At 39.0% G+C, this 27,948-nt stretch overlaps 1 protein-coding gene across 1 annotated transcript; it reads right to left on the reverse strand.

Annotated features, from left to right (window-relative positions):
* On the reverse strand, window positions 1-27,915 carry NUSAP1 (nucleolar and spindle associated protein 1). The gene is made up of 11 exons (XM_033107026.1): window positions 27,730-27,915; window positions 22,073-22,141; window positions 18,742-18,933; window positions 17,602-17,722; window positions 13,890-13,991; window positions 11,909-12,018; window positions 8,226-8,413; window positions 6,513-6,670; window positions 4,125-4,241; window positions 1,987-2,086; window positions 1-894 (listed from the first exon to the last, which is right to left on the reverse strand). The coding sequence occupies exons 1-11, from the start codon at window positions 27,820-27,822 to the stop codon at window positions 801-803; spliced, it is 1,344 nt and encodes a 447-aa protein (XP_032962917.1). The 5' UTR covers window positions 27,823-27,915; the 3' UTR covers window positions 1-800.
* Window positions 27,916-27,948: the final 33 nt, after the last annotated feature.

Below are 27,948 nucleotides of genomic sequence, written 5' to 3' on the forward strand. Positions count from 1 at the left end.
CCATGAGAAAAAAAATTTATTTATGAAAATCTTAAGCAGTACAAAACTCAGAAGCTCTACTTAGGTGCAACAAACATCGATATGATACTAAGCCATGCTAATCTTGCCCATAAATTGAATAAGATTTAAGTTTGACAGAGCATAGTAATCCTTAAAGCAGCACTCCTCAAATTGCAGTATGCCCCTGTGTATTTTTAAATAAGCAAGGCTAGAATGAGCTATAGTTTTTCAGAATCTATTGAGTGACGGATGCAGATTACATGACGTGATCTGAACAAAGGTGCACATGAGCTTGAGCACAACACTTCACATAGGTAAAAATACTGATGCCATGATCGACCCATATGGCCCACAGATTCACTAAGACTGCTAGATTCTCTAGGGATGAAGTGACGGTTTTTCCCAGCTTACCGTATTCATAACACGTTATTATTGTTCAATTTCTACTAAAGCCTGTGGTACAACTAGCTACCATCAGGTAAATGCTTTTGCCTAGAAGAGAAATGCAGTTTTGTTCATGTTAGTGCCAGCAGAGGGAATTTGACATTAAAAATTTGGTCAAAAATCTATAGAAAACTGAACTGTACAGGGACTTAGGTTAAAAACATTTTGCAGAATTTGTGAGCTCTAAGGTAATAACATCTTTTCAGAGTAGCATGTGAAGAACCTACCAACAGTACACATTATAAACAAAGTTAAGAGCGGAAAAAGATCTCGACTAAAGTGGGGAGGACAGTATGAAAGTATTTACAAAAAAAAGGTTCAGAATAAAGGAATATTTACAGAATGCTAAAAAGCTATTAATCTGCAGCCACAATGAGGCCCCTCCGAGCTCCCAAAACCTTTGCTTTCTTCTCCTTTCGTGCTTGCTCATGTTTCTTCCGTTGCTCCTCCCTAAGAGGGACAGGTACACGTTAGGTTCTAGTGAGCTCCACAACAGACCACTTTAAAGCACTTGTTGTTAGACTAACGTCCAAACTTAAAACGACATCCAGCACACTTGGAGGACACTTACAGGACACTGCCCTATCTGGTGTCCCTGTGATGGAAGCCACACCTGTAAATCACTGTCTTGTTAAAGGGCTGGAAATTGGTGTTTTCCTTTTTATCTTAATGCAGATAAGATAGTCAAGCAAGGAACTGGAACCAGAAGGCACCTTGCTGACTGACTCTGACCCTTGTAGTTGTTGTTTTAAATGAGAAGTCTCTACCTCAAAGTCAAAGGTCAAGCTCAAAATTACAGTCTAGTGAAAATGCTAGAAGTAAGAACTAGGGTCTTACTGACTTAAGCTACTATGTTTTTCTGAAAGAGATTAGGGGAAAAAAAAAAGCCCAGGATCATGTCAATGATCTTAATAGCAAATATAGTTAGTAAAGGTCTTGATGGCAGCCGAATATAGGCAACTCAAATGACAGGTACCATATGTCGGGAGGGTTTCATGCAGGGAATCGACATAGCCAAGATCAGCTGTAGCTCAGGGTGAGCTCTGGCTTGAACTTGGTTTTCATGTAGAAGAAAGTCTAAGGACCATCCCGGGGTTTCCCTTGAGTAGGGCGTTGAAACCGAGGTTTCCCTGGGAGTGAGGAATTTACATCCACCTGCATATCTAGGTACCCTGGGCACTTGGATTGGTGTCTGGAGGGATATCCAGGTGCACTGTGTGGGCAGGTAGGTCACATGAGGGCCATACTCTGAATCTGGGTCCTCTTCTGAATCACCATCACCTGTAGAGCTTCGCAAACAATGCAGAAGCTTGGGCCCCACCTCAAGCCCGCTGTGTAGAACCCATTGGGTGGGGCCTAGACACATGTACTTACAGAAAGCTGTGATTGCACAGCTTTCTATAGATGTGATAATAGATGTGATTGCACTTCTAGCCTCTTTTTAAACACCACTTACTGAGACTCGCTATCCCTCAAAGGCTCTGCTTTTATATAGTCTTTCAAAATTAAAAGACTTACAGAACTAGATAATTATGTACTCACCTGGTCTGGAGACAAGGCTGTTTGTAAGTTTTCTTACGGAAGCTAACTCTGTTTACATGCTCATTATTTTCTTTAGATGATCCCCATGGTTTCAGTTTTCCTAGTTTAGAACAGAGACAAGGACGGATTTATGACGATTCTTGTATTTATATTCCCAGTTTGGTTCATCTATGACTACTTACTTGCTATCACCATTTTTACTTTTTAATAGACATTTGCCAGTATAAGTCTCCTATTAATTTCAACTTCATATTCCACAGATATAAACCATATTTTTTTCTCTGAAAAAAAATGTGTTCTACTTTTTAATCCTTGGAAAGTCACAGGAAAAATCCTAATACTAAAAAAGTCCAACAACTCCTCTTCTTTAGCACATTAAAAGAAGCCATCACAACCAAGTAGTTTATCCCAAGGTTGCATTATGTATTATGTTTAATAAAAGTAGCATTTCACCTGTGCAGTTTGCTATTACTGTTATCTATTAAAATGCATTTGGAGTGGAAGGAGTAGGAATATTTTGTTGGCTGCAGAATTTGGACCAAATTTCCAGATGTTTATGTATTGCTGTATTGGTATAGTTTATGACTTTGAGTATCAGTGATTATCATTTGGGGTATTTCCTATTTTATAAAAATCACTTTCACACCCCTAGCATCATTTAATTACCAACATTTGAAGTAGTACTCATTTTCCCTTCCATAAAGGAATTAAGTAACTTGTCTAGGATTTGAACATAAGAAGCACAGATGAAGTTCTCATCCCGATTTTCTGCTGTCAATCCAAGTTAGTGGTGGGCACAGTCATTCCCGCCACAGATACTTTTGGAGCAGCTGGTATGTGCCAGGGACTGTTGTAGGTGCTGAGGACACAGCAGTGAAACAAGCAATCAAACACCCTTGCTCTCCTGGGCTTCTATTCCAGTGCTAGAAGTAGGTGACAGTCAAGTCACATATTAGGTGGTACCATATGCTATGAAGAAATGTAAAACAGGATGAGGAGTAAGGAGTGTGGAAGGAGGGAAGGAGGGAGGAGAGGAAAGGCCTGAGTTGGTGACAGCTGAGTACGTGCCCCATTGTCATGAGGGAGCAGTCATGCAAAAAGTCTGCGGTAATAGCATGTATTCCAGCTGGAGCAGAGGGATAACAAGTGCAAAGACCTGGAGGTGGGAATAACTGGGTGTGTTTGAGGAGTTGAAACACCCGTGTGTTTGGCACAAAGTCAGGGAAGGGAGGAGGCGACGACTGAAGTGGGGGGAGAGATGGGAAACCTTAGGAGTTTCTGAGCAAGGCAGTGATGTGCTCTGGTTTGTTTTTAAGATTGTAGTGGGGTAAAGAGGCTATTCTAGAAGCCTAGGTTAGAGATGATGACCTGGACCAAGTGGATTAAAGCTAGAGGTGAAAGGACTAGCTGAGGGGCGGGATATGGGGTCTGAGAGAGAATGGGGAGCCAAAGACGACTGCTACGTTTCTGCCGAGACAACGCTGGAGATACAGGTACCATTGCCAAATATGAGAAAACTTGGGGAGAAAAAATGGGATGTGTGAGAAAAGATTTTTACCAGTTTAGTTGACTCTCACTGCTAAATAAGATTTTTGTTTTCATTATATTTGTTATATTGACATTAGTAAGTTAGAGACAAACACTTACATAAACATGATTCTTTGTTTTAAAGTAATTCCAAAAGTACTGAAAGATGGATCACATTAAGTATTGATATTTTAAATAGATACAAGGTTACTTTAATATATGCTCAAGAGTGACATCTGGCCAATAAATTTCCCAGGTTGTTGGACTGGTGGTTCCCAGCTAGTCTGGGATCCTTTGAAAGCTATAAAGAGAACATTCATTTACCTACAGACTAACTTCTCTAAGTGTCTTGATTTTGGCTGAAATTTTATTAATTCTTTATAGTAATATTGATTAGGAACTATGTCGTTGATTAACAAAAAAAGTAAGTGAATCAATTATTTAGTATTTAATGGACATTCTTTTTAATTATGGGTCACAGGGATGTGGGGGCAGGAATGGCTGTGGTCACGTATGGCTGCCACTGTCACTAGAATTTTTACATCCTCAGATGCAGAGTTCGTTAATCTTATGTCATCGCATGTCTTGTACCACAAAACATCCCCACGTACCTTTGTGTGGCTCATAGCTGAGGGGACGAGACAGACTTGCTTTGAGATCAAACACTGGTTTCTTATGGGAGACTGGAGTCTGTGCTGCTTCAGCCATCAACTTGAAAGGAGTAACAACTAAAAAAAGCCAACACACAAAACGCAAGAGCTTAATTAGGAAAAAAAAATACCTGCTATCCTGCTATGGTTTATTAAAGTATCATTCTTGATCTTAGAAATATAATCTATATGAACAGTCTGAATCAGATGGAGGGTTAAAAAGGAGACAAGGGGAGAAAAGAATAACTGAGGAAAGCTAACCACTGAGATTTGTTTCCTGTTTGTTGGCAGCTCCCCAACTAGTCTAAACATTATGACGTTTTCTAGGATCCTCAAGGATTTTAGAATCCTGTTTAAAGAATTAACTGGGTAATTTTTCAGGCTGTTTCCCTGATATTAATTATCCTTCTTAAAAATGATACATTATTAATAGTAACATTTTCATTAACACAGATGTAAGCCTGCAAGGAACCTAATCACGTTAGATCCTAATCACAGGGAAAGATTCATGGCTCTGGTTGTTACTAAGAAAGGCTGTTATTTAAGAATGAAATTTTGTACCATAAAAGTTAAAAATACACCAGGATGGTATAATTCAGTAAGCCAAATTTTTGCTACAGTGGGGCAACACATATCTGGCACACATTTTATAATCCTTTCCGCTCACAGGCTGCATTCAGGCCATTGTCAAATGTTAGCACGTGCCTGTATGTGATCTAGCAGCCAGGATCTAGGACGATCTAGTTAAACATACCAGAAAAGCACAAAATGCCTGTGCGTAAGCTACCCCATTGTGTCGATATCAAGTGGTGGGAGGGAGGGGAACAATGGGGCGGTCACACAGTGCTGATGCGAGTGTAAATTAGTACAATTCAACCGGTGCAGTAAATGTCTACATACCCTTCTAACCAGCAGCCCCACCCCAGTTCTAGAGAAACTCTTACACATGTACAGGAGACATGTTAATGAATGGTCATAGCTACACCATACGTAATGAAAGTTGGAAATACATGTCCACAAGCAGTAAAACTAAAATTGAAATAATTATTTAATTGATAATTGAAATTAACCATACCAGTGAAAATGAATGAACTTTAGCTCATTTCTCAATAGGACGATTCTTGAAACATTATGCTGAGTGAATAAAGCAAGTCACAGGAAAAAAAATAGTTTGATTTTGTTTCTATAAAACTCATATTTGATAATTGGGGGAAAAAAATCCAATCCTAACTGGGCACACCCCTGATTTAGAGGAGAAAGCTCAGAATATGGTAAACCTTTCGTTTCTGCCTCACGTCTTTATCTGTGAGCATGTGTGAGCCCTTTCTCATTATAAGGCAGATGGCTACTGCTTAGTGAGCCCAGGCAGCGTAGTGCTCTCTGCAAAATGACAGTGTCATACCTTAGGCAAGCCCACTCTCCATCTTTCAGCACTCCCTTCTGCCCCTTTCTTCCCATCCTACGGGATGACTTAGAGTGTTCCATGGAATGTTTGTTTGCTGGTCTAGTTAAGGGTTAGGGTGGGAATGAAAGAGGAGGAATCATATAAACTTACTATTCCCACCTCTGGATTCTTGAAATTTCGTTGTCAGTCTCACTATTCAATTTAGGTCTCTAAGGCATGAAGAAATCCTCAAGCAGAGTCCCCACACTGATTATTACCAACAACAATCCTCTCCTCCAGTCTGAAGGGCCTGCTAGATTCCTCTAGTGTCAGGGGATCTGACAATCCTTTCTGTGTAATCAAGGCTTTCGACTGACATATTCAATAGGGCTCTCAGGAGAATCTTGACGTACTCAGTTTGAATACAGGCTTCAACCTGTACTGTGCTACTGTTTTAAACCTTCGCACTGCTATTACAGTTCTTTTGAAAACTGCCTGGTCATTGTAGATGATGATGAAATAACACTGTGTACAAGAGGATCTGTATGGCTTATGCCGGCCTACCCAGTGTACCAGTCAATAGTGGAGCATTTAGTCCAGGAACTCTGGAATCCTGTTAGTTTCAGAGTCCTGCAGGACCGTTTGGAGGCTGTGATGAATACTGTGATCCCCCTAATCCATTCCTGAGTCCAAGAAGGGGCTGAATACTCCTCAGGGAGGGTCACCATCTCAGAACTCCTTTGGACAGGATGGAGTCCTCAGGCAGATAGCAGTTTTTCGTTTGTGTCTCTGGCTTTTCCCTCACCAGTATAAATGAAAAAAATGCTATGGTGGAATGTTTGCTTTTGATTTTATAGATACGCAGAGGCTTTAAGGAAACAGATATACTTAATAATTTCAGGAAGTTATATGGCTTAGAGAGGAACCAAAAGTTTTCGGTTTTTTTTTTAGTGTTTTTTTTTTACCTGCAACAGAATCCCCCTTTGTGGTCTTTAACTTGTGTGTCCCAAGCACAGCCTGGTCTTTTGGGGTACTTCCAGATATGGTCACATGTGGAGACTTTCTGGCCGGAGTCTTGGTTAGTGAACGCTTATGTTCATTATCTTTAGTAGTGGCTGAAAATCTAAATAGGATGGTAGAGTACAAGACATGAGTAACTTGCATCAAGCTTATAAACAAAAGCTTTTCCATCACCAAGCAGTGAAAGGGCCTCAGTAAATACTGTTACACAAATGAACCTCTTTTGCAGAATAGACGTGGTTTTAAAACCCTGATGCTAACCATTTATCAACTTTGGTTATTTGTAAAATATGGCTTTGTATTCTCTTCTCTCCCAGTCTTGGCTAATGATAGTACAAAGCAGAGCTCGAAAGAGATGCCCGCAGGCCTCAAGTTATAATTTAGGAGGTGCTCGAAGAAGCTCCCGTTATTTCTCTTCTTGGTGATGACAAGTCAGAGGGAACAGGAGACTGCTGTGCCAAATGAGTGGTAAGAACAGATCTTACATCTCATCAGAAGAGTATTATTCATTTGAATGGCACATAAGCCTATTCTCTACTCATAGCAAACTGCCATAAATGAATTTCATTGATTATCTGATGCATAGTTTCCCTACATGTTAACATCTCTGAAATTGGGATGTGTTTTACACTTGATAACACGTCATAGTTAGCTGGCAGTGTCTTTTCTAACGGGTTCATAAAATAATGGTGAGTCTTCAGTTGATGGTGTCTTACGATTAACGAAAATCTAGTAATGACAGATAAAATTTACAAAGGGTTTGTGGCGTAGTGTTAACAGACGGGGACTTCTGGCCTTATAACTAAAGATTTGATGCTGATCCTGAATCAACACCCAAAATTATTACCAAAGACTCTACAACAGAGTTAAAAAAAACTGGATGTGCGAGGACAGACGGTGTGAAGTCCAGGCTGTTCTGTATACTGCAATGAAACAAGGGCTGACGCCTGACCACAGTGTTCTTAAATAGCGTTAAATACAATCAGAACTGCCAACTGTAGGTACCTCATATTCCCAGCTAACTCAATAAATAGATCTCCAAACTTCAGAGTGTTTTTAAGATGTAGAAACTATGTCAGATAATTGTACATGTTGGGGAAGTGTTACCATGCACCAGCTCTATTAGATGCTGCAAATGTCCTTAAAAAAGGAGAATAAAATTTTGGGGAGTGTCATAGTTGAGGGCTACAAGCAAAGCAAACAGGGCTCAATGGGGCATGATATAGCTATGACACTGGAGTACCCATTGTGCTATATAGTATTTATACTTTAGGACGAGTCCACTTTTTAGTTCACTGCATTGAGAGATCTTCTGTAGGAATTTAGCTTCAACTTTAAGTCAATGGAAAAATTTCTCTACACATCTTTGCAGGCATACATTAAACTAATAAAATGAAAAAATATCCATATATACCTTATTTTCTATCTTATGAATCAAATGTAAGCTTAGGAAAGTTGGATGAAACAAGAAAACTAAACACAAATTTAAAAAGATCAGAACTTATAAAACCATTTACTGATCTTTCTCTGTTCCGATCCTCATTCTCATTCTTGCTCATCAACATGAAAACATATTTGACGTAGTGCTTGTGACATGTACTAGAAGATATACAGCTCTGAGACCTTGTCCTCGATCACATTTTGGAGCTCTGCTTTACCTGACATTCATTTTAGTTGCCGAGAGAGTGGAGCGCTTGACCGCCCCCTTCACACATGAGGTGCTCCGACCTGCAGCGCCTCGCGACTGGCCTTGAGAGCGCTGCTGGCTTGTGGGGGTACAAGCCACAGACAGTCTTCCTTGGACACCAACTGGAGTTGCCACCACTCCCTTCATGACGGGCTGTTTCTGAACAAAGGGAAATGCACTGTTGAAGCTTGGTCTCCTAATATTGTCTTTCTGGCAAAGTGCAGAAGAGCACCCACCTTTATCCTTGTTTCATCCCCACTACCTCATCCTATCCTACCTGCCTGGCAGGTTTGGCAGTTCCCTACACCTGTGTTGCTATGGTGACTGACTGAAGAGTAACATTTGGTTGTGCTGAATAATGTGTTATAGAAAGCCTTTCTCAGATCCCACGTACCATGGTAGTTTTTAACTAGAGAAAGAACGTGGCTTAAACAGTCCCGTGTGGCCAGAGAGGGAGAATAAATGGGTTCTCTAGTGGACATATGGTAACTTTGAGAGCATGATATGCAGTTTATTAAATACGAATTCAAAGAAGAACCTATTATATAATTAGCATGTGGAATCTACGAGTAATTCCACCCCTACCTGTCTCCCTCTACCCCCAACAGCTTTTAAAATTTCTTTTGGGGGAAAAAAAACAACTAAAGAAAAGAAGGGAGGGAGGGAAATGCTTTCTTTGAAATAGCTGGAAAGAGTTCCACTTGGGTTATTTTTTTAGATACTGTCAAGGCACAAAGAATAATTCAATGGTTTGCTATCATCAGGCTAAGCTCTGTTGCAAGCAGAATAAATCTAACTTCATTAACAGACAATAGAGGAGGACTACTGAAATTGACAATGTAAAGCCAAAAGATAAAAAAATTCAATTGTATCCTATGAAATACGAACAACTAGAGAATTATGTTAACTTCTCATTGTGACATACAAGCAGAGGAGATTCTAATGTTGAGACAAATTTAAAACTAAAATATTTAGTAAATATACATCTTTACCGTAAGAGAACCCAAGTTAGATGTATTAAGCATACTGTTATATTTAATCTCACCTTTTACACCTTCTTTCTTTTCCCTAAAATTCCCCGTGCCATACTGCATCTCCTCGCAGTTCACACTTGGTGCCAGGACCATCAACTCTACATCTCTGTTTGAGTACCTTATAATGTATAAGTGATTTTACTTGCACTGAATACCAATCATTTTGACTTTTTTTCACGTACAACATTATGCTGCTGACGCTAGTAGTACTAATTCATTTTGTTAGCAATGTAATCAATTCCTCCCTTTCTTTTAGCAATAAAAATCTTGTTCTAACAAAGCAAAGAGCTCAATCATATCAGATCATACACAAAAATAAAAATGTGGGTTAAAGATTAGGGGAAAATAATAAAAGCAATAAAAATAAATATAAGAACATATTTTTATAATCTTGGGACAGGGAGCACATGAGAAAAAATTCAGAGCCTTAAAAGGAAAAGTTGGATAGATTTAACTAAAAATAAAACAAAAGCACCTTCCACAAGGTAAGACATCATTAATGTAGTTAAAAGATAAACTGTAGGAAAATATTTGTAACATATGTATCATTAATATAGATTAATGGCTCATAAATATGCAAAAATTAAGAAAAAGCAAATTCAGAGAAACAGCCAATTGTAACATATGAAGATATATAACATCCAAACAACATGTAACAGAATCAAAGAAATGTCAATTGGGATTTTTTCATATTATCAAAGATTAAAAATTTTGATCATTCCCATTGTTAACAAAGTAAACAGCCATCTCTGGCGCACAAGCTTTCTGATCTTTGTGGAGAGACATTTGGCAACCAAATTAAACAGGTCTTCGTTCTCTGATCATGAAAGTCAAGGAGAGACTGGTCATGGCCAGGATGATTTTCTCTAAGATCTTGGCTCATTTATCACTATCACTATCCAAATGACTAATCCCAAAACATGTTAACTGTCAAGAAAACTTCATCTCAACTATGGCAACGTCACTGTAACTGTTTTCATTCTCCAGTCTCCAGGTAGGTCATACCAAATAAAGCATCTGATTGGCCAGTTCCTTAAATAATGAGAGTGGGGTGGGATTTTAGAACTCATTCAGATGGGGCTATCACTAAAAAAATAAGATAAGCTACTCATTTATTCAACACATCTTCAAGGATACACTCAAGTTTATGGTTGAGACAGTTGTTCTGCCCTTAACTTTTACCTGGAAATTTTTTTTTTAAATTAAAGTTTATGGGGGTGACAATTGTTAGTAAAGTTACATAGATTTCAGGTGTACAATTCTGTATTACATCATCTATAAATCCCATTGTGTGTTCACCACCCAGAGTCAGTTCTCCTTCCCTCACCATATATCTGATCCTTACCTGGAAAATTAACTCATCCATATTATGTAGTACAGAAAGCTTGATTTTTCAGTCAAGTACTTAAGTAGACCCAGCTTCATGATAAGCAAGATGGCCCTGTTTCCAGGCATATCTGCAGCTAGCTCATGCCTATGTAAAAAAGGAAGCCAAATGCCGACTTTCTATAAAGTGTCAGCATAGGCCTGTTGCGCCAGTATTCAACTGTGAATGTGGTGATACCCAGTCCTTGCTAATATTTAAGAAAGTCTCATTATGGGCATCCCAATGATCTCCTCTCTGAATTCTCCAACCTTGTTGTTAGATAAGTATGAAAGAATGGAGACGTTTAATGCCAGGACTTGGCTTTGTCACTGTTTGCTAGAAGGTTGACAGTGTCTTCAAGTATGGTAACAGTGGTTTTATAAATACTGTTTAAATGAATGGTTATTATCCGATATTAAATTTCTCACTAAGAAGCTTGGTTTTTTTTTTCTTTTTAATTATTTAGAACTTACCACCCAGTGCATTTCCTTACAGGCAGTAGTATCAGAAAATTCAAAACTCAACCAAGTGAATGATATAATAGACAATGTACCTGCCAACAGTGCCATTTTCTGCCCTTTTAAAATCGACATTATACTGTTTTGTGTTGTGTGTAATACCACGAATTGCCTCAAATTCTTTTCGAGAAAGAGGCAGGTTGTTATGTATTATTAAATTATAAGGCAAATGTTTCCCGGCCCTCTATGTGGTAGCCCTTTAACACGGGATTCCATGTAGGACAATAACATCAACTTTCTAGGATGTTACCAACTCACTACTCTGCTAACTCAACCTCGGGGTTGACTTCATCACCTTTTCTTACTTGAAGGGGCTTTGAGTCCAGTAGGACCTGGACTGAAGGCCTCCCAGGGAGCTCAGTTATCACTGGAAGCCTTTAGATTAGCCACTGCTTGTCACCCCTTCTTCCTTTAGGTGCGAGACAGGGAAAGAAGATGGCTTCAGCCACGTATCGGTCCATCCTCAGCAAAAGTGGTAGGCACAGGGCCTGAATGTGGGAAAAAAACTCACTCCCACTTGGAATTGGTTCTATATAGTGAGGACTCACTCTTTTATCTGGAGGGTTATGAAAATTCTCATGGTGGGAAAAGTTAATTTTAGATAATGAAAATACATTAAACTCAAACAAATCCATTCCACTAATGTAGTAATGGAAAGCTAGCTGTGTTAACCATGGTGTATACACGGTATCAACGTTAACTTCAAATAGTTTATTCCCATTAAGAACATAATTACCTTCAGTTCATTAAGTAAATTGTGTTGTTCAAAATGTTTCTTTTTCCTCTCAATATATTGATCAATGGACTCCATTTCCTTAAAACGAGCCTCATGCAGCTTCTTAAAGTCTAGAATGTTCCACAAAATATGAAAATTAATAACAAGACAAAATCCATTTATTCACTTGCCCTTTGTTTTCCTATTAATATTTATTTTCTTCTTTGCATCCCTGCCATTCAATTTCAACATCATCTTTGCCAAAACTTTAATTTCAAAACATTTAGTTTTTGCAAACTCATGGACAAAACATATTTATCTTAAAAAGTATCTTGCAACAACATGGATGGACCGAGAGGGTATTATGCTAAGTGAAATAAATCAGAGAAAGACAAATACCATATGATCTTACTTATATGTGGAATCTAAAAACCAAAATAAACAAACAATCAAAACAGAAACAAACTCATAGATACAGAGAACAAACTGATGGTTGCCAGATGGGAGAGGGGTTGGGAGACTGGGTGAAAAAGGTGAAGGGAATAAGACGTACAAATTGATAGTTATAAAATAGTTACTGGGATGTAAAAGTACAGTGTAGGGAATATACCATGTTTCCCCGAAAATAAGACCTAGCCGGACAATCAGCTCTAATGCATCTTTTGGAGCAAAAATTAATATAAGACCCGGTATTTATTATATTATATTATATATTATGTTATGTTATGTTATATTATACTATACCCTGTCTTATATTAAATAAGACTGGGTCTTATATTAATTTTTGCTCCAAAAGACGCATTAGAGCTGATTGTGCGGCTAGGTCTTATTTTCGGGGAACATGGTAGTCAATAATATTCTAATAACTGTATGATGCCAGATAGGATCACTTTGTAAGTTACATAAATGTCTAACCACTATGCTGTACACCTGAAACTAATATAATCTTGAATGTCAACTGTAACTGAAAAATAAAAAAGTAATGAAAGAAAATAAAACAAACTATCAAACATTCACCATCTCTCCGTTGTCCATTTCACTGCTAACTGGCATCTTTGTTTAGAAGATAAGAAAAGAATAACAGATTTGTCCTCTCCCCTCACCAATTAATCAAATGGCCTTACTTAATCACAAATTTGACGTTTTAAAATGCATAGAAAGCTCTATGCCAAGCACAGGCAAACTTTTTCTGTAAAGAGACAGATAGTAAATATTTTAGGCTTAGAGGCCATGAACGGTATGGCTTCTTATATTTTTTTATACAACCCTTTAAAACAGTAAAAACCATTTTTAGCTTAAGGGCTCTAAGGCCAACGCGGGCAACAGTTTGCTGACCCCCACTCTGTGCTCTTTTAATTAAGTATAATTAAGTATACAAATTTCTAATATATGCTGAGCAGCATTACAAATACTATAAATATATAACAATCAACATTCTATGCGCCAGTCAACACAGAAGACGAATTACATGTCCAGAAATGGAGTCCCTTAGACTTATTATTAAAAAAGAAAAAAAAGGAAAGAAAAAAATTTATTACAAGATGGATATTATGCCAAGCACTTTGAAGACATTCACTCTCAGATATTTACTGAATACCTGCTACATGCTAGAAGCTACTGTGCTAGGAAATCAGAAGTGGAAAAACAGTCTCAATAAATCTATGTCAACCTGATAAAACAGGCAGTAAAGAAAATAAAACAAACTATAAAACATTCTATCAATCTCTCCATTGTCCATTTCACTGCTGACATTTTTGTTTAGTCCAGAGGATAAGAATAACATTTAAGAATAACCATTCTCACTTTCAACTGAGGAAGTGGATTTACTGAGGATAAGTACATTGCCCAAGGTCTCAGAGCTAGAAAATGACAGAACAAGGAAGCCAGCCCCAGTTCCAGCATCCCAGCTTTTAAAATTGTGACAATACACTGCCTCTCCAATAGCAGCCTGAGCTGAGGGGGACCAACCATTATGTTATGTTTCTTTGTGCACAAAACTTACTTGGAGTAGTGCTTGCAGTTCTTTTAATTTTTCTAGATTTGGAAAATCCATCTGTGTAGAGAAACTTCTTTCTTTCTGAAGGTACCTTTGAATCTTCATTACCTGAGTCCGAAGATACAGAATTAATGAAAGATTTCAAAAAAATTCTTCCCATTAAGAAATGTTTGAAAGTTAACGGGAAGCATATTCATATAATGGGCTCTGCTAAGGTGGTGGGAGAAACTGCACATAAGAAGCACAAAAAATGAGCTACAGTATCACTACAGTTTTAGCTCACATGCTTCAAGGAGGCAGAAATTTTATGCTTCCTGTATAGAAGTTATTTTCCAGAAATTTAAACACACTTTTTCAGAGCTTTTGCTCTGAACATGCTATTTTTTAGAACTAGAATGACAGAAATCACATCATCCCACCAGCCTAAGAAACACCATTGGCATTTTGGCATATTTCTTCAGGTCCTTTTCTTCTACACAGGCAGACCTCAGAGATACTGTTGGCTCGGTTCCAGACCACTCCAATAAAGCAAGTTGTCATCTTTTTGCTGGTGGAGGGTCTTGCCTTCAATTTGTGAAAAACAACATCTGTGAAGTGCAATAAAGCTAAGCATAATAAAGCAAGGCGTACCTGTACTTGTTTTGTTTTTTAAATCCAGTTGATATCTTGGTGTGTATAAGGTTTACTATTTTCCCCCACCTATAATCATTTTCCACATTCTGTTATCTTTCTCAACTTGAGGCAATCTACTAAAAAACACGCAAGTGGGGTTTTCAAGAAATACCACTTACAAAGTCACCTATCCCTAAGATTCCCTAATGCATCCATAAAATAAGGCAAAAAGACTATTTGATAGAACAGGAGGAATTCCAGGGGTTTCTGCTTGGACCCTGCCTCTAAAACCATAGAACAGTTCCATGAAAAACAGGATATTTACAGACTCAGAGTCACTCCTCACAAGATACTATTACAACTGGAAAAATAGTAACTTTACAGAGGAGCAACTTAGCAGATACCAACTTAGCCAGATGATGGGCTGTTAACACGACCAGTCACAGGACAAACCAACATGGGGTGCCTTCTGGGGTGCTGTCAGCATCACTGCACAGGATTATGGCCAAAGTGCATGATCTGAATCTAACCATCACCACGCATTAGACAAACCAAGTCCAGGACCAAGAAACAACTGGCCTGTATTTAAAAATGTCAACATCCTGAAAGACAAAGGAAGACAAAGGAACTATTCCAGATTAAAGTAGACTAAAAAAACATGACAATGAAATGCAAAGGATGAACTCAGATTTTCCTTTGTTTTAAGGAACAAAATTGATAAAATTATTGGCATAATTGGATGAAAATATTGGAATAATTACTGAAATAATTGATGAAACTAAATAAGGTCTATCTATAGATTATTACATCAGCTGTTCTCATACTTTCTAGTCTCAGGATTCTTACGTACTTTCAAAAATTATTGAGGTTCCAAAGAATTTTTGTTCATGTACATTAGTTATTATCTATCAATGTGCCATATTAGATACTAAGACATTCAAAAACATTTGATTCACTAAACACAATATGCCCATTCAAATGTTAACATAAATTTATGAAAAATGGCTAAAATTTCTAACAAAAATATCGAGTAGCGGTATTTTTTTAATTCAATGTCTTTACTATTTGGCTTAATAAAAGGCAGCGGAATTATTTTATCTGTTTCTGCACATAATATGTTACCATGTTGTTTTGGTTTAAGTATATATGAAAACAAATCTTGCCACATACAGATATATGTTTGAAAGGGAAGAATATTTTAATAGCCTTTTCAGATAATTGTGGATATTCTTCTCTGATACGACAGTAAAACTTGACAAGTGGTAGTTTCTTAAAAGTTAGTTGCAGTGTGGAATATGAAGCCACATCAATAAACTTTTTGTATTCCGTACATTTGTGAGAGAAAGTCCTTGTGTTTTAAGAAATACACACTGAAGTATTTAGGGTAAAGGCGCCCATATCAACAACTTACTCTCAAACAGTTCAGGAAAAAAAATGTATACAACAAATATATGTGTGTATTAAATATAAATAAAGAGGAAAAAATGTATTAACATTTGGGAAATTTAGATAAAAGATATATAGGAACTCGGTACTATTCTTACAACTTTAAGTGTGAAATGATGTCAAAATGAAGTTTTAAAAATTCTTCACAGCCTGTGTTTCGTTAGGCAAACCTGACTTAATGGGTCCACCCTCATTTTTCCCCCACCATTGAAAATGAGTCCCAGAGCGAAGTCTCCCTGATAAAATGGTTGGTGGAACAGCAAACATTTGGAATTCCACCCTCAGCTTCTGACTGTCGTATTTCATAACAACTTGCTCTAAATCATGATTTTAAAATGGGTTTATGAGGCATATGCACCAAAATTACCTGGAGTGCTTATTAAAAACAGCAGACTCCCAGGCTCACCTGAGACCTACTGTATCAGAACCTAGAGGTAGATTTAGTAAGACACACAAAATTCTGGGGAAAATGGGAAGGTTCAGCATTAGAATTTCTGCATTTAACTCTATGGTGGACACTAGAATGGATCACCTTCTATCTTGATCCCCTCAGGCAAGCCTCAGGTACCCAGACAGATTGGCTGGGGTGAAACGAATACTGAGACACTGCTGTAATTGGCAGGCTTCCTAAGGAATGAAATCAGAAAGTACCAGGTCCTGGTAGGTGTGGGGCAATTGAAATTTTCTGGTGTCAATGAAACAAACTATTAGTTGAGAAAGTTTAGGGAAGAGGTTTTTAGGGGGTTAGAGATTAAGAAGAGAATGCATTTATCATAATAAAAAAGGCCACACCACTGGGACTTTGCAGCCCCCTTTTAACTGCCCTGGTTGAACAGGCAAACATGTCTTTGTACCTGTCTCTGGAGTCAGCCAGGAGGTACTGGACAAAATGCAAGCTTTCCTCATTACTGAGTAGACATCAACTTGCCTAAACGTCCAACTACCATTTATTCTGGTTTTTCAAGTTCCTAAAGATGACCTGATGGCCTACTGTATTTGCTTCTAACTTTTGCTTTAATTGCCAAATCCTTAGAAGTTATAATGATATTATGGGTTGAACTGTGTCCACCCCTCCCCCCGCCCTCAAAATATGCTATAGCCTTAACGTCTAGTAACTTTGATATAACCTTATTCAGAAATAGGGTCTTTGTAAATGTAATCAAGTGAAGGGGAGGTCATTAGGATGGACCCTAAGCCAATATGACTGGTGTCCTTTCAAGAAGACAATGTAAAGAAAGAGACACACAGGGAAAATGCCATGTAATGAAAGAGGCAGAGATTTAGAGCAACGCAGCTGCAAACCAAGAACCCCAAGGGTCAAAAGCCACCACCAGAAGGTAGAGGCCAGGAAGGAGTCTACCGAGTCTCAGGAGGATGGCCCTACTGACACCTTGATTTCAGAATTCCAGCCTCCAGAACTGTGAGAAAATAACTGTTCTTTTAAGCTGCCCAGTTTGTCGCACTTTGTTATGGCAATCCTAGGAAATAGAGTTATGGCTACTGTAGCAATTTTGGAGATAGATAGATAGATAGATAGATAGATAGATAGATAGATAGATAGATAGACAGACAGACAGAGATGGATATAGATATATGTATACTGCTTAGTAACTTGGCATAGCATTTATCCCACTTTTTCCCAAGGACACTGCATTCTCACCTCCTTGGCTCTCATCTGGTGGAGAAGGAACTTCTGCAGCAGTTTTGAGGCCCTGGTTTTCCTGCATTTCTTGATTCTGGAACTCAGCTGGATCACTTGTTTGTACCTCAGAATGTTCCTGCTACAAATTTTAAAAGGAAATAAATGATTTAAATGATAAATAAGAAGTGACGTATTTGAAAGTCACTAAGAGTAGATCTTAAACGTTCTCATCACAACAAAACATTTTTGTAACTGTATGGTTATGGGTGTTAACTAGACTTACTGTGGTGGTCCTTTTGCAATATATACAAACATCGAATTATTGGGCTGTACACCTGAAACTAATGTTACATGTCAATTATACCTCAATCAAAAAATATACCATTAAAACACTATTGGCCAAGATTAAAAAAAAAAAAAACCACGAAAAAAATTTAAAAACATTGCTTATAGTCAGATATTTTAAAAAAAAAAATAGAAAGAAGTAATCACTGCCTCCCAAAGATAGGTATCAAACCGAGGGGGAAAAGAAGTTAAAGGTGAAAAGGAGGAGAATAAGATTTTTGAGTGGCAGATCTGGCTCTCTTCCTCACCAAGTGTCATAAAAGTATTGTTTGGGGACTAGGAGATACAAGGGACCATGGCAAGATTGGCTCTCTTAGGGATGAGAAACTAACACTGAAATACCCAGATAGGCTAATGACTAGAGACCGTACAAAGCTAGAACATAAGTATGAGGACCATGTATTGTAAAAGTTACGTTTGAATGAAAGGATAATAAAACCAGAGTGCTCCCAAAGCAAGTGAGGGAAGCCCCTGGATTCACATGGCTACTCTGCTGAAAGACTAAGAAAAGCGTGATTGACAGGCCTGGGACAAGCTGGGAAAAATTTTTAAAAGTCCTATTTGATGTTGGTTTCTCTTTCCTCCTTACTTACTACACCTTACTTAAGTAAACACTTAATGAAGGTTTGTATTTCTTCAACAAGTATTTTATTTGTGCTTAATACTTAGTGAACATTTCCCGAGGGCCAGCGCCCGGGGGTGATGATGAGCAGCCTCGACTTGGGTCTTTGCATTCAGGGAGCTTATAGCACACAGCGTTTACCACCACCTGATATCAGAAGGGAATTAAAACAAAGTTCCCTAAGTATATACCAATTTTGACACCGGTGGTGGCTCGTTTTCAGTTTGCACACTTCCATTCATCTGAGAGTCAGGATTCCTGTGGACTGTCTTGCGCCTTCTCATGTTGGTGACGTGGCCGGCCGGCTCCCCCTCAACTTGTTCCTGGCTGCTAACATGCATCTCGGTCTCATCACAAGAGGATGCAGAAGTTTGACTTTCATCCTGAAAAGAGAGACATTAATCTGCCATGTCCTGTGTATGTCCTATGTATATGTATGTGATAATGCTCAGAAAGAATCAGCATTTAAACAGAATAAAAAACATATTACATATGTAAAATAGTTTTAAAATGCTCTAGCACTAAATTATAGATAAGAATTACAGAGTATTCAAAAAGAAACAATCACATTTAATAACTCAAGCTAAAAAAACCTAGGCTAGGAAAGCATTCAAAGTTATCTTAGTGTGAGTAAATAAGCAAATTATTAAAAGTGCATTCATTTATTGAAGATACACTATATGCTAGGCATATGCTATAACTGATAATAATTACAGCTAATACAACTTTATTGGACAAAGTACTAATATTACCCACAGTTCACTGATAGGGAAACTGAGGCTTAGAGAGTCCAAATAACTTGTCGAAGATCAAAGTAAGAGTACGGTAAGAAGGGTACTTGAAGTATCAAACTAATGTAAAGCTACATTATCAAAACAGTGTGGTACATGTACTAGAACTTTCCAAACAGACTGTTTATATAAGAAATCATTGTATGACAATGGTTATACTTCATATTTGTGGGGGAAAGTAGGATTCATTTAACACATGATGCTGAGAAACTGTTTTAAATGTTTTTTTGTGGTAAAGGGGCAATGAAACTTGACCATTCTCTCACACCAGAATGAAATCTGGATGGATGAAAGATTTAAATGTAAAAGGTAAAACTATAAAAGCACTAGAAAAAAATAGATGAATATATTATCATGAGTGTGAGGAAGCCTTGCTTACCTAGCGACTATAAAGGAAAGGCTTTGCTTGTTTTTGGTGTTGCTGGAATTTTTTAATACAAAAATTCTAATGTTTTGAAATAAACTAATACATACATATGGCTTAAAAATCAAATACTAAAGAGATTATGAAGGAAAGTAATTGGTTCTCTGCCTACCCTTCCTATTTCTACGGCTTAATTTCATGTGGTTACTTAGATGTCACTAGTGATTTGCTGATGAGGTATTCATTTATATTTTCAATAGCTATTCTTAGTAGCTATCATGTGCTAAAATTTAGCTCATTTGTACCACTTTCATCTCCCATCTTCTTCCTAAAACAGAATAATACTTTAATCATTCTATTAGTTACCTTTGCAGCTTTAAATATACTTAACACCTTGAAATCTTGTTCCACAACTACATACATCTACCTTGTAAACTGCAGATATTAGCATCCGTATATATTTCCCTTCACCTATTGTCCTCCCTTTATTTCTCAACTTGTCTTCTATTGTCTTTAAGTATCAAAGTAAACAGTATTTAAAGCCTGTTATATAACCTTAATTGAATCATTTCTATTTCGTTAGTGTAGCTTGATTCTAAGGGTTTATAAATCAGTAAGTTATGGTACGGCTTTATTTTATTTTATATTTTTTAAAGCTTTTGTTTGTTTTCCTCCGTTTCCTTTAGGGTCATCTTTTCCTTTATCCTAAGTTCTCTCAAACTAACTGCAGGCTTTTCTCAGATGTCTGTGACTGTTGGTCATCTATCATTTCAGAGCAAAAACCTCATTAGGAGCTTGAATGTGCGGGGGTGCTTGTTATCTGGTGGGATCTGATCTACTAGGTTCCTGAGGTGTGGAGGAGGCTATTGTGCTGGGGGGTCCTTGGATGTCAGCAGGCAGAGGCCTTTGCTTAATAACCATTTAATTTCTTACAGAGAAATCTTCTACTATTTTAGAGGGTAGTAGACACCCGGTACTCTGAACATGGAGGGAGGGGGGTAGACTGCTTTGTATCCTGACTTTCCAGTCCATTTCACTACGGTGCCTGGACCCCACACTCTGAGAGTGATTTAGTTGGCTTGGGGTTTGGTGAGGCCTACATATCAGAATTTTTAAAAAGCTCCCCAAATGATTCTCCCCTACAACCTGGGTTGAGAACCACAGTACAAAATAAATGTGTTGGGCATGAAAGAATAAGGGGGCTCAGAGAGGGGAAGATTTAATCAGAGGTGAAATATTACAGTACTATATATGGTTCCAAGGGATATGAGGTCCAGGATATGCCCAAAGAAGTGGATGACTGATGAAGAGTAGAAATGAAAGTCACAGGAGTTAAGGAACCAGGAGGCAAGGGTCGTAAGGGACATCCAGATGCATTCACCCAAAATAAAGTCAGGTCATAAGGCGATAAGGAAGACGAGACAATAAACACTGAAAGCAACCAGGAGGTGAACAGGTGAGTAATGAGAATAGGTGAGCACACCTTTCTACACGACCGTAGAAAGATGGTATCTGGATCCCACTTCCCAACGCCCTGGATAGTCATGATGAAGAAAGTGAAAAGAAACTGTCCACTACAGAAATGGTACCTCTGGGTTACACCACATATTGCTGGAATGTTAAAAAATTTTAAATGTTTATAACTTGGAATATAAAGAGTTATAGAAACTATAAAGACAGAGGAGAGGAAGTTCAGTTCATGTTTTTATTTCCTTCATTTCCAGATATATAACGGATGCTCCCTGAGGCCCAGTTCCTTAAGGCCTTTCAACATTTTTCTCTATTTCACATTAAGAATCCTGGCCCTAATGAAGCATTCATTGATCCATTTAGGTGTCATGACTTGTCCAGAATCTCTGGTGTGGGTGTACAGCAGCCATGACAACCCCTGCCATCAGCACTGGTTTATAGTTGACAAGTCTCTTTCACAGTTACCACTTAATTTGATTCTCACACTAGTCAATTCAGCAGAGCAGACGTTATTGTTATTTTATACAACAGGAAACTAAGAACCAGGAGTTTGAGTTTTCTGAGGTCACACAAAAAGAAATGACAGAGCTGTTACTTAATCTGGATTTTTCAGACGTTGAATCCATCTCCCTCCCTAGGCATACCATGCAATCTCTTGTAACTTTTGGCATTTGTATCAAAGTTAACCTGTGCATTTGTATCAGGTCTTATTCAACAGATTACTGCAAGGCAGTTTTGCCATTTATAACAAACAGTTATTACGAAAGGAGTTACTATTTCCAATAATGACCTCGTTGGTAATAAATAGCATGTCTTAAAAGTCATCACTAATTGTGTTTCTCATTCATTAACTAAATATGATTGTTTTGCTGTTAAATAGGTGATAAAAAACCTTACCTGATTCTCGTTTTCTTTTCTTGCTTCCTGTTTAAGGTGGGCTTTCAAGGCTTTTAACAACTTGTCTGCCTGCAGAAAAGTTGAAGATCTTAGCAATAAAGCCAAAAATCAAATAAGCAAGACAGATATATTGAACATTTTCTCTTGTTCTTACATTCATTTAAAGTCCTTTGGGTAGGTTCTGGGAATAGAATGATGACCAATACAGAACTGGTCTCCGCCTTTACAGATTTCATAGCAGAATGGAGAAGTCAGACAAGGAAAGAGGCAATGGCAATGCAGTGGGCTCAGTGCCAACACGAGGACGCTCAGGCTCTTGTGAGAACATAATTGGGCTTGGCCACCAAGCTGGCCCACTAGGGTAGACTTCAGCAGGTAAGTGGACATGCCAGTTCTAAGATAAAGACATGAAGGCTCTAGCTGCTGACGTCTGAAGGTCGAATAGGAGAGTGGGATGCAGGGAAAGGGTAAAGCAAGCATGGGAAGGCAAGAATGAGAGTGGAGTTTGAAGAACAGAAGTTCAGTGGGGCTGGAGTATGGAGCTGTTGGAGGAAATGGTCAGGGAGAATGCTGGGAAAGTAGGCAGGGGCCTGATCCCATCAGGCCTTGTAAGCCTCTTCAAATTTACCCTCAGGATAAAGGGCAGTCTTCGAAGAGTCTGCAGCAGGGGAGTGGTGACGAATTTTGCATTCCTCAGAAGGATCATGGCTGAACAATGTGCAGGATGCATTTGATGGGGGTAAGATGGAAGACAGGGAAACAGCTAGGAGGCTGTTGGAGGAAACCAGGGATGACTGGCCTGAGCTAAAACAGGGCTGAGGCCGTACAGATGGATTCGAAACCTTCCTAGGAAGTAAAATCAGCACAAATATGGGGCTTGAGGAATAGGGAAACTTCATTATACCTGGATTTCTGGCTTGGGCAGCTGGTGGAGCATGGAGGGGGTCCCTAAGATGGGGAATGCCAAAGACGGGGCAGTCTTTGAGAGGAGGATGGTTATAGGTTCCTGGGGGACGGCAACTCCTACTTTCTCTTCCCCCTCAGGAAACTACCTTCTTATTCCTTCCCGAAAAAGGAATATGAATCGGAATCGTCATATTTTCCTATGCTTAAAGGGTCAAGCATATTGGTTGGGATGGTCAGGGAAGACCTCTCCGAGGTGGTGACTTTTGAGCAGAGATGTGAACACGAAGAGGCAGCAGATGAAGATGTGAGGAAGGAGCGTTCCAAGCTGAGGGACACCAAGCCCAGGGGCCCTGAGATGGGTTGGTGAATGTGAAGGAAAGAAAGAAAGCACAGGTGAGCACCGGGACAAGGAGGGCAGGGAGCTCAGACAGGTGACGACAGCCTGGGCCAGCACTTACAGGCCACAGTGAGCAGTATGGATTTCTTCCTCCTAACTTCTTACTGTAAAAAAATGTCAAGTCTATAGGAAAGTTGAAATGGTGTAGTAAACGCGTTTATACTCCCCACCTAGATGCAACAATCGTTCATATTGTCTCATGTTTGCTTTCTCTATATATTAATATGTATTAGGTTGGTACAAAAGTAATTGCAGTTTAAAAGGTTAAAAATAATTGCAAAAACTGCAATTACTTTTGCACCAACCTAATATTTCTTGCCAAACTATTTGCAAATAAGTTCCAGACATTATAATACTTTATCACTAAATACATCAGCCACATCTCCTAAAAACAAGGGGATATTTTCCTACATAACCTCTATGTATTATCATACCTAGGAAAAATATTAATTTCCTAATGTCCTCTGTATGATACCTAGCCCATAATTAATTTTCCACAAGTGTCTCCAATGTTAGCTGTTTTCTTTTTAAAAAATTTCCCTCCAAATCGGGCTCATGCCAAGTTTTTCATATTACTTTTGGAGGAGTTTGGATTTTATTTTAGGTGTAAGGAACGTCATTGGAGGGCACTGAGGAGGAAAAAATGACACTCGAAGTGTCAAATAGCACCCAAGTACCAAGAGAATACTACTTGAGGCAAGAGTAGCGGCAAGGAGAGCAACAGACAGGTGGAAGCAGCGGCAGAGGACGAGGGTGTTGTGGTCCAGGTCTGCGCACTGGACATGGTGCACAGAGGTCAGATTTCAAAGATACTTGGGAGGAAGGGCTGACCAGGATGGACGGGTGTGCGCGGTGAAGGAAGGAACGAGAGTGATTTGAACCATTTACTGAGACTGGAATGAGATCTTAATTGTGTTGAAATGACCATGCTGTTGAAGATGCACTTAAATACACCAGTCAGCAGCTCAGGGGAGAGGTCCCACTGGAAAGGTGGATTTGGGAGTCGTTAGTCCTAGATGAATTTAAAGTTATGAGAATGGATACGCTTCCCAAGGAAGAAAGCACAGTTAGAGAAAAGGCCAAGGAGAGAACAACTCTGGAGCCTCCACATTTAGAGATTTGGCAGAGGAATAGAACCAGCAAAGGAGCCTAGGAAAAAGTGCTAGGAAGGCAGAAGAAAATGAAATATGAAAGAAGTCTAGACAAGAAAGTGGTGTGAGCAGAAGGAAGTGTTCAGTCACGCCAAACTCTGCTAATGGGCAAGTAAGGATAGAGACGCAGGGCACGATGGCCTCGATAAGAACGGTTTCAGTGGAAAAGAAGAGAGAAATTGGACAGATGAAGGATGTGGGGTCAAGACAGGGTTTTTGTTTCTTTTTTTAAAGATGGGTGATATGAAGATTTGATTGCATGCATACGGAAATGAGCCAGCAAAGTGGGAGAAATTGATGTAGGAGAGAGAAGATAATTGCAGAAGTATAACTAACAGTAGAGGAGGCAAAAGGTTTCCCAGCATAAACAGCAAGGCTGCCCTTTTACTGTAATAGGAGGGAGGCAGCCTAGGCGGGGACAGGTGCAGGCTGTCTGGAGCGTTTGTTGGTGAAAACATGAGGTAATTCTCAGCTGATTCCATCTATTTTTTCCATGACCTATAAGGAGGTGAGGGAAGGGAACCAATCTGAGGCAAGAAGATATGAAATAACTGTCCTCAAAAATGGGAAAGTTAATGACTATCAAGAAAGTGTAGTAGAATCTAATGCTCCCTTTATGATTTATAGTCATAAATTTAAATTAAGTTCAGTCAACAAATTCAGGTGATTTTTCTCCAGCCAGGATCAACTGGTGGGTTTAATCAGGCTTAGAGTTTTGCCAGGTGAGGGAGGGGAGCTGCAAGAAAGTGGAAACAGTGCCAGTCTGTGTAATCTAAGCTTGCAAGAAGGAAAGTGAGGGCATGAGTGAGAAAAGGACCAGTGGCCAAACAATAAATATTAGTAACTGACTCCTTCATTTTGCTTTATCATTAATAATAATAGTATCTCGAACGAAAGAGCTAATTCTCTCTAAATTTATTTAGAATGTTATCATACTGGTAAAATTTATTTAAATCTTATTGTTACATTTAAAACATAAATCAATAATTTCTTACAGTGATTTACTCATTTTTGTTATGTAGTTTGAATTTTAAAAGCTCATTTGATTTAATAAACTCCTGGGCTGTACCAACTGTAAATAATTTAAAACATTTTAATTATGGAAATTTTCAAACACATACAAAAGTAGAGAGAATAGTGTAATGAACCCTCACGTATCTATCACCCAGTTTCAACAATTATCAACATTCGGCTCTTCTTACTTCATCTAGTCCCTTCTTTTTCTGAGTCTTTTATACCAAATCCCAGGCATCATAACATTTCACCTGTAAATACTAAGTAGGATGTACAAAGAGATAAGGATTAAAAAAGAGAGAAGCATAACCACATACCGTTGTCATACCCAACAAAATTAATAATACCTTAATATAATTTAATACCTAGCCCACGTTAAATTTTCTGTCTCAAAGGTGTCTTTTTATAATTGGTTATAATAAAGCTTTGTATGACTAAATCTGTCTGGGAAATAGTACCTCTCAACAAATATTTGACACCTAATATGTGCCAGCCAGATATTGTGTGCTAGGCAGGCAATGGGGTCTGTAGCGACAAATACTTCTCCACCTCTATGAAAACAGATGATTAATTGACTACCCCAGATCAGGTGCCTCAAGAGACAGTGATAGGACTTTCAGAAAAAGATCTAAACTTGGCAATAGCTTTTTAGAGATCCAAATGGTTGTGGGGCCTTACTGTTAGCCAGAGATCTGAATTCAGGTGGCAAGCCACCACTGTAACTCTCTTGCTACCCTCCGGTGCATTATTCTAGCACTGCCAAAAAGTACTAGAACAGACTGAATAATTATTCATCATCTCCTGTACAAAATGTACTGCACTTAGTGCTGTGAAGACTTCCAAGGTGAATGGATGAGATCCTCGTTCAACTTTTAGTAGAGAGGATAACATACATAAACAACCAGAGTACAAGGTGTGGAAGGCTGTAAGTGTTCAAAGACAGTACTTGAAATTAAACTGTTTAAAAAGCACAGAGGGCTCCTGGGGTGGTAGGCCTGTGGCTAAGGGAATGAAGAGGGGATAGGACGAGGCACCAAGTCAGTGATGACATTTTAGTTGGACTGTGAAGAGTAATCGGAAATTATTCATGTAGATAAAGAAGAGGGAGAGAGAAGGGGATCTGAGCCCAAAGGGTCAAAATTAGCAGACATAAAGATGGACAAAGGTACCAAGTGTTCAGGGATGCAGGACTGGATAAAAGATGCCAGCTAGATGACAAAAAGCCTAAGGGATTTAAGCTAATACCCTTTGTTTACGAAGTATTAGGGAACCATTGAACATCATAGCTCATAAATATCTCCAAAGACACTCCTTTATCATTCAGTCCTAACAGGTACTTGGACACTGATTATTTTGTGTAAGCCATTTAAAAACATTTGTGATGCCTGATTTTAGGCATTCGCTCATTGTAAATACCACAACCAGCAGAAAAAATATCCAGAGTATACATTAGCATTATGTGGGAAAATTCCATTAGACTCTAATACAGAACCCCAATCCCAAATTGAATCCCCACATTTCCCCTCAACATTTTGCAGCCTCAGAGTCAAAGACTGTACTGGTGTGGAAACAGAACACTACCACAATAGTGATCAATAAATGAACGATCATACTAGATCAAGGCTGCATTATAGAAAATGTATCCATGGGGGTGGTCCCCAAATAAAGTAGCAAGAAATTTTGGACGCTATTACAATTTACATAACTGTGACTGTTTGGAATTTGCCAGAATCCAAGGCAATTATTTCCGTGACTGCCAAACAATCGGATTAGACCCAGCATTCCTTGAGCTTTCTAAGCCTGCATTTCGTAATTGATGCCCTGAGAAGTATCACAGAGTACGTCCAATAAAATCAAACAAATCCTTTTGAAGCCAAGGCCTATGTGAGCCCCCACAAAAATCAGCCTCAAAATAAGGTGAAGACTATGGCTCCCTTTCCGTCCAACTTTTGCAGAGTTGGAGGGACCCCCGTGAACCAAATCTACGGCCCCAGGGGCGGACTCAGTCCCTCCCCACCACGTCTACCTAAGGCCGCTCAGTCCCTTCCCAACGTGTGCAGAGTTGGAGGGACCCCCGTGAACCAAATCTACGGCCCCAGGGGCGGACTCGGTCCCTCCCCACCACGTCTACCTAAGGCCGCTCAGTCCCTTCCCAACGTGTCTTCCCCCGCCCGCCACCGGCCCCGTACCCTCAGGTTAGCCCGTAGGCCAAGACTCTTGGCTAAGCTCTGCAGGTCACTGTACTTGAAGGAGTCCAGCTCCTCCAGGGAGGGGACGGTCATCGCGATCCGCAATCCAGGCAAAGCACGCAGACGGTATAGATCCCGCAACCTCAGCAGGGCGGTTCAAAACTCTGAAGCCACTGTAAACGTTTACCAAGCCAATTTTATACAGTTTAAATTAAGAGT

This window comes from Rhinolophus ferrumequinum, chromosome 6, assembly GCF_004115265.2.
Source record: "Rhinolophus ferrumequinum isolate MPI-CBG mRhiFer1 chromosome 6, mRhiFer1_v1.p, whole genome shotgun sequence".
NCBI lineage: Eukaryota > Metazoa > Chordata > Mammalia > Chiroptera > Rhinolophidae > Rhinolophus > Rhinolophus ferrumequinum.

Bases quoted from the DNA above. Each gene is read 5' to 3' on its own strand.
- NUSAP1 (XM_033107026.1), bottom strand. From the start codon at position 27,822: ATGACCGTCCCCTCCCTGGAGGAGCTGGACTCCTTCAAGTACAGTGAC. The intron at 12,019-13,889 runs GTAAGTTTTGTG...GGAACATTCTAG, and splicing joins AACTGCAAGCACTACTCCAA to ACTTTAAGAAGCTGCATGAG. The intron at 4,242-6,512 runs GTAAAAAAAAAA...GGCTTTTTTTAG, and splicing joins AAAGGGGGATTCTGTTGCAG to TTGTTACTCCTTTCAAGTTG.